The 6,834-nt window shown below is 61.2% G+C and overlaps 1 protein-coding gene across 1 annotated transcript in view; it reads left to right on the forward strand.

Moving 5' to 3' along the window:
* SLC29A2 (solute carrier family 29 member 2) overlaps positions 1 to 6,834 on the forward strand; it is a 9,874-nt gene that overhangs the window by 882 nt on the left and 2,158 nt on the right. Inside the window, exons 2-12 of the mRNA XM_045297157.1 lie at positions 7 to 22; positions 265 to 346; positions 1,649 to 1,809; positions 1,988 to 2,127; positions 2,434 to 2,568; positions 3,346 to 3,443; positions 3,648 to 3,732; positions 4,308 to 4,432; positions 4,626 to 4,731; positions 4,833 to 4,918; positions 6,619 to 6,818. Of these exons, the coding sequence (XP_045153092.1) occupies positions 7 to 22; positions 265 to 346; positions 1,649 to 1,809; positions 1,988 to 2,127; positions 2,434 to 2,568; positions 3,346 to 3,443; positions 3,648 to 3,732; positions 4,308 to 4,432; positions 4,626 to 4,731; positions 4,833 to 4,918; positions 6,619 to 6,818 (1,234 nt within the window). The remainder of the gene's footprint in view (positions 1 to 6; positions 23 to 264; positions 347 to 1,648; positions 1,810 to 1,987; positions 2,128 to 2,433; positions 2,569 to 3,345; positions 3,444 to 3,647; positions 3,733 to 4,307; positions 4,433 to 4,625; positions 4,732 to 4,832; positions 4,919 to 6,618; positions 6,819 to 6,834) is intronic.

Genomic DNA, 6,834 nt, shown 5'->3' on the forward strand with positions numbered 1-6,834 from the left:
GGGGAGACACCCCGAAGGACAGGTGAGTGGGGGCGGGGCGGGGGGCGTGTGGGGACCCGGGAGGGAGGGACGGAGGCGAGGCGCCCCGCTCCCTGCGGACGCGCCTGGGCGCGCAAGACCCCCGGGACTACATTTCCCATCAGCCTTCGCCTTGGGCCGCCTAGACGGGGTGATGGGGGTTGTAGTCCGCCCTCTAGAGGGGCGCCCGGGAGGCGGGAGAGGCGGCCCGGAGTCCTCTGGGTGACCTTCTCCCTGATCCCACAGCTACCACCTGGTGGGGATCAGCTTCTTCATCTTGGGCCTGGGCACCCTCCTTCCTTGGAACTTCTTCATCACCGCCATCCCGGTGAGCCCCGCGGTTGAGTGACAGCCCCCGGGGCCCACACAGCCATCCCTGCTTCCAGCCAGCCGCGGGGACCCGAGGGTCCCCCGGAGGGCGCTTTCCCCACCGCCGTCCCCGCGGGAGTCCTCATCACGCTCTGGGTCAACGGGGGGCGGGGGCCAAGGGCGGTGGTTGGGTGTCCACGTTCCTCTCACGTGGCTGGTGGGGGAAACCCCAACTTTGAGAAATGCCCACGCCCCCTTCCTCAGGGGCCCCGAGGAAGCTTCTGCACAGCTGCCCTCCCCACCCCCCTCCCCTTCACCCTACCCTCCTCACCCCCCACCCACACACACAATGCACTTTCCTTTTTTGAGCTGCGACCCTCTGGTGTTCTTGACAATGCCCTGACTTAAGAGTCGTTCAGGGGACAAGGATGTGTAGCACGCAGGGCAGTGGGTTGGGCACCGTGCCGGGCACAGGGACACAGGACAAAGCCTCTGCCCTCAAGGGGCGCCCATTCTCTCAAGGCACTGCAGAAACAAACAGGGGTGGTGCGGCACTACTGCCCCTGTGGCCCTGCTGTGTGGTGACCCTCAGCCCTGGTCCTGAGCGGACCAAAGAGCTGTTGGAAATAAAACCTGATCTGCAACATGCCAGGCTGAGAGCAGAGCCCCGCCCGTGGGGGCGTGGCTTAGGATAGAGGGGTTGTGACATGGCAGTCATTCCGGTGGGGAGAGAGTGGGAGGAAGCGGGGTGGTCATTCCAAGTGGGGTCCACTGTGTACTCAAAGGGACCACGGCAGCTTGTTCAGGGAAAGTCAGGAGCCCAAGTGCCCAGAACTGAGGGGCAGTGAGGCAGGACATGGGGCCTGCTGGGAGTCCCTGACCTGGCTCTGTTCTAAGGGGGCTGGGGACTTATCCTCTGGGGGACCAGGAGCCCCCAGGCAGTATGCTGACTTGATGGAATGCTATGGTCAGCACCAAGGCTAGAGCCAGACTTTCCTGTGGGTTTCTGAGACTCCCTCTTGACCCTAGGAGAAAGCCTCATCTTTCTCCTGTGGAGTGGCTGGTGGTTCTGAACTGCCACTTACAGGAATCAGAGATGGGCAGGAACCAGGCCACTGAATGGAGGGTGAACCAAAGATAGACCGGGCTCCGCACTCGGGTGTCTTTGGGCTTGGGCTCGATGCCAGCCCTCAGCTGTCCAGATCAGCACTATTCCTGGCGCTCTGTGCCAGGTGCCTGGGGCAGCACAGCGACCAGGGTCCCGAGGACGGGCTGTAAGAGGAGGCTTGGGTGACCCTGCACCTCCCCCGCATCCTGCCAGTACTTCCAGGGGCGGCTGGCAGGGGCTAACAGCACAGCCGGGACCCCGGGCACAAACCACACCGGCCCCACGGATGCCTTCAACTTCAACAACTGGGTGACGCTGCTGTCCCAGCTACCCCTCTTACTCTTCACATTCCTCAACTCCTTCCTGTACCAGCGGTGAGAGGCCCCACCCCTGAGCCCCTCTCCCTCACCCCTCCTCTGCCCAAGGAAGACCACCCATCCCCCTTCTACCCTTCCTGCCTCCCCCCACTCTCACGACCCGGCCCTGCTGACCCTCCGGCCCCCTTCCCCTGGCCACTGGCCCCGGCTGATGCCGTGTGGCCGCTCCGAGCAGCGTCCCGGAGACAGTGCGGATTCTGGGCAGCCTTCTGATGGTCCTGCTACTCTTTGCCCTGACGGCGGCGCTGGTCAAGGTGGACATGAGCCCCGGACCCTTCTTCTCCGTCACCATGGCTTCCATCTGGTTCATCAACTGTGAGCACCTTGCGCCCCACCCCAGTGCCCTTGGACTGGAGCCCCACCACCTCCTCGCATCCGAAAGGGTCCAGCACCTTCAAGAAGCGGAGAAAGACAGCCCCCTTGGTCCCGATGGCCCCAATGAAGACACTGAGGCCCAGAGAGAGCAGACCTCACTCGCTCCGGCCCCCTGCCCCACACACCTTTGGCTCCCACCTGCCCCATCTAGCCCACAACAGCACCCCACCTACCTTCCACCCCCACCCCCGTGCACAGCACTTGTGTCCCCTCCCAAACCCCTGAGCCCTCCTGTCACACCCACAGCCTTCGGTGCGGTTCTGCAGGGCAGCCTCTTCGGGCTTGTGGGCACCATGCCCTCCACCTACAGCACGCTGTTCCTCAGCGGCCAAGGTCTGGCTGGCATCTTTGCTGCCCTCGCCATGCTCCTGTCCATGGCCAGTGAGTGGGCTGGGCTGTGAGGGCGCATCAGGGAGGGAGGGAGGGAGGAAGAATGAATGAGAAGGGCGGAGTGGGGGAAGGAGGGGGGAGTGGGCGAGCACCAGCTGTCTTGGTTCTGGGGACCTGGAGGGAGTGCCAGGGGCAGTCAGTGACGAGGTTGGAGGGAGGCACCAGGGGCAGGACCTGGTAGGGAGAGGGCTGTGGGTTTCCTACAGGCTTGGGTTCAAATCCCCGTTCTGCTGCTCAGGGACTCACCCGCTCTGTGCCTCAGTTTCCCCACCTACATGCCAAGGCCCCACCTCAGAGCATAGGAGCCCACAGGTGGAGAAAGCTCCTGGCAGGAGTAGGTTCTCAACAAAACTCAAAAACTTGCCGCCATCAAGATGATGCTGACTCATAGTGACCCTATCTGGGTAGGACTGCCCCTGTGGGTGTCTGAGACTGTAACTCTTTACGGGAGTAGAAAGCCTCATCTTTCTCCCAGGAGGCAGCTGGTGGTTTAGAACTCCTGGTCTTGCGGTTAACAGCCCAACCCATAACCACTATACCACCAGGGCTGGTAACAAACAACAGCAGAGGGGAAAGTGGGAGGAGATGAGGGCTGGTCTGGGGGTCTGTCAGGAGGGGCGGGGGGAGCGGATCTCGGCAGTGATAGGAGGAGGAGGGGCTGGGAGTGAGTGAACCTGAGCAGTGCATTCTGGGAAGAGGCAAAGGCTGGAGGCCCTGGGGGAACCCGTGGGCCCAGGTCGCTCTCTGCAGCTGGTGTTTCCATGGCAGGTGGCGTGGATGCCCAGACCTCCGCCCTGGCGTATTTCATCACCCCCTGTGTTGGCATCCTCCTATCCATCCTCTGCTACCTGAGCCTGCCCCACCTGGTGAGTCGCTCTGCCCTGGCAACCTTGTTCAGAGCATCTCAGACAGTGCCTTGAATTCTGGGGCCCCAAGAGGGGTCAGGGGAGGCAGAGGGGACCGACCCAGCCCTGACCCCCAAAGGAGTAGGCCACTGAGGAGTCCCAGCCTCTAAGCCAACAGTGCGGGGTGGGGTCCAGGCAGGGCCACCAGGATGCTTCCTCTTGCAGGAGTTTGCCCACTTCTACCTGGCCAAGAAGCCGTTGCAGGCCCAAGCTCACGAGCTGGAGACGAAAGCTGAGCTCCTTCAGGCAGGTGAGTCCTGGGATCTGCAGGGGTGCTGGGAGCCCCCAAGGAGACCAAGCACCCGCCCCTGTGGCCTGTGTGAGCAGAGACAAAGCAAGAGGGGAGTCAGAGGGCTGCAAGTCATCCCTGCAACCAAGGCCCGGGGGGAGTCATAGTATGCACCCCTTAGTGGTGAACATACCGAGGCCCTGGAGTTGGGTGAGCACCCCTATGGCCTATTGGGGTTCAGTTTCCTCCTCTCTGAAACGGGGAGGCAGCAAGGCTTCGTGGGTACAAGCTCTGGATGGAAATGCATCCCACAACACATCTTTATAAACTCTGGCTTCGCACAGCCTCCAAGCTGTGTGTGGTTAGCAACTCAGGCCACTCCTCCGAACCCTGGGTACCTTCGTTCATAAAGTCGGGGCAGCAAGGCAGTTCATTGTGTGTGCTTAGGGATTCGTTGCCAACCCTTCCCTCTTTGTACCCTGGCCTGGAGAAGGATCACTTAACTGTGTTAAGTGCTGGGCTCGCTCTCCGAGGAGCCTGGCTGTCAGGAGGCCTGGACCCTGGGCCGTGACCGCATGCTCCCCCATCCACCCCAGACGAGAAGATCGGAATTCCCAACAGCCCCCAGAAGGCAGCCCTGCCGCTGACCCTGGACCCTGAGGGGGAGCCAGAGGAACCCCCAGAGCCTGGCAAGCCTTCTGTCTTCATGATCCTCCAAAAGGTTTGCCTTGATTCTTCCCGCACTCCACCTGCTCCCTCCTGCCCTGCCCATCTCAGCTCTGCCTTGGCCACCTGGGGGCCCTCCGGAAATGGCAGCAGCCAGAGGGTCTTGGCCCTCAGGGGCAGGGGCTGGAGCTGACCTGGGACCCCAGGACTGCCTGCCTGCCGGCTCACACCACTGCCTCCGCTCCCAGATCTGGCTGTTGGCGCTGTGCCTTGTGCTGGTCTTCACGGTCACTCTGTCTGTCTTTCCCGCCATCACCGCCATGGTGACCAGCTCCACCAGCCCCGGGAAGTGGAGTGAGTGCTGGAGTCCTGGAGGGGCCGCTGGGAGGGGTGAGGGGGCAAGGGAGGAGCTGGGTCAGGAGTAGGATGAGTCCCCAGCTCTCGCTCCATCCCAGGTCAGTTCTTCAACCCTGTCTGTTGCTTCCTGCTCTTCAACATCATGGACTGGCTGGGGCGCAGCCTCACCTCCTACTTCCTGTGGGTGAGCACTCCCGGCCTGGGCTGTTGGGCAGGTCTTAGGATGCAGCCGAGGGGTGCAAAGAGCATGAAGGAGCCCAGAAAGTCACTCCCCACCAGCCCAAGTGTTTGGGCCATGAAGCAGCTGGCCCAGTGGGTAGTGAGCACCTGGGCCACGGAGGCATGCAAGCCAGGGCTTGGACTAGGACCATCTTGAAAGCAGAGGCCCTGTCCGGGCAGCCTTCTGTCCCCAGCACCCCACCCAGCCCTTGGTTCTCAGAAAATGTTCCAGCATCAAGTAAGGCGCTGGACAAGATTCCTGGTGTTTGCAGTGCCCTTGGGCAAGGTGCCGTTCCTGGGTGGTGCAGGCAGTTACTATGCCCCAGGGCTCACCAAGGGGTGGAGGTTCAAGTCCACCAAGAGGTGCCTTGGGAGAAAGGCCTGGCGGTGTGGACAGTCAGCCCCGGCAAACTCTGGAGCATTCTCTGCTAGAGGGTCTCTCGGAGCTAGAGCCGACTCATCGTGGGGACTACTTCTTTATGGGGTGGCCACTGCCTGACCCCTCATCGTTGTTCGGGTCCAAATGCTGCCCTGATGGTGCTGACAGTAGGTTAGAGTAGACGATGGGCTATCAGTGAGAGGTCAGTGGTTCAGATCCACCAGCTTTTCCACAGGCAAAAGAGGAGGCCGTCTGCTCCGGGAAAGACTCACAGTCTGGGAATCAACTCGAGGGCAGCGCGTCTGTCTGGTTAGGGGCTTTTTAGCTGCCCCTTTGGTCTCGGGCTTGGTTGCTCTGAGCTCATGTTCCTCCCTGGTGTCACTGTCCACCGTGTAGGCCTCTCTGTTGCTTGGCCGAAACGCCATGCCCAAGAGGCGAGGGTCAGTTCCAGGTTGGATGTGTGCTCAAGAGCCACAGCCTTGGGTGTTCCACCCGTCTCCATCAGACCATAAGTTCCGTCCCGTGGCTGAGCTTGAGTTTGGTTCGACGTTTTTCTCCCACTCTGTCCATCACCTATGGTGATGCCCATCAGTGTGGTCAGTAGAGGTAGCCGGGCACCATCTAGTTCTTCTGGTCTCGGGCTAGTGGAGCAGGCTGTGGTTTCCACGGCCTTTAGTCCATTGGACTGTGTCCTGGAGTCTTTGATATTCTTCAAACACTTTGCTCCTGACAGGGGGAGACAATAGCTGTGCTTAGATAGAAACAGCAGCTGTTTTTCAAGACATCCCCGAGTAGCATAAATGCTTAAGTGCTTGGCTCCTAACAGGAAGGTTGGCTGTTTGAGTCCACCCATCAGCTCCTCGGAAGGCAGGCTTAGTAAACGGCATCTGAGAAGTCAGCGCTTGAAAGCCTGTGGTGCCCAGATCTACCCTGAAACCCACTGAATGGCCAGGCTGTGTTAGCATGAACTCCACAGCCATGGGGTTGGTTTGGGTTGGCTGTTGCTTCTTCTAGAATCTTCTAGACTGAAGGGGAGCTTCTCTGTTCCAGGCTGGGGTGGGGATCCCCGGGATAGCCAGGCTGGAAAACCACAGATGTTGAGTGAGGCCTCTGTTGGTTCGGTGGGGGTGGGGGTGGGGGGGCACCCAAGGCAGAGCTCAGGAAGCAGAGGTGGCTTTGGCTTAGGCCCAGCCCCGCAGCAGCGTCACAGCCATGTAAGACATTGTGCCGTGGGTCTGGCGCGAATGGCGCCCCTGAGCCCACACTCACCCCATCCTCTGCCGCAGCCGCACGAGGATAGCCGGCTGCTGCCCCTGCTGGTCTGCCTGCGCTGCCTGTTTGTACCCCTCTTCATGCTCTGCCACGTCCCCGAGAAGTCCCGGCTGCCCACCCTCTTCCCCCAGGACGCCTACTTCATCACCTTCATGCTGCTCTTCGCCATCTCCAACGGCTACCTGGTGTCCCTCACCATGTGCCTGGCGCCCAGGTCTGGGGACAGGGAG

Source organism: Echinops telfairi, unplaced genomic scaffold, assembly GCF_000313985.2.
Source record: "Echinops telfairi isolate 266 unplaced genomic scaffold, ASM31398v2 ScPeMD7_7417;HRSCAF=8455, whole genome shotgun sequence".
Classification (NCBI taxonomy): Eukaryota; Metazoa; Chordata; class Mammalia; order Afrosoricida; family Tenrecidae; genus Echinops; species Echinops telfairi.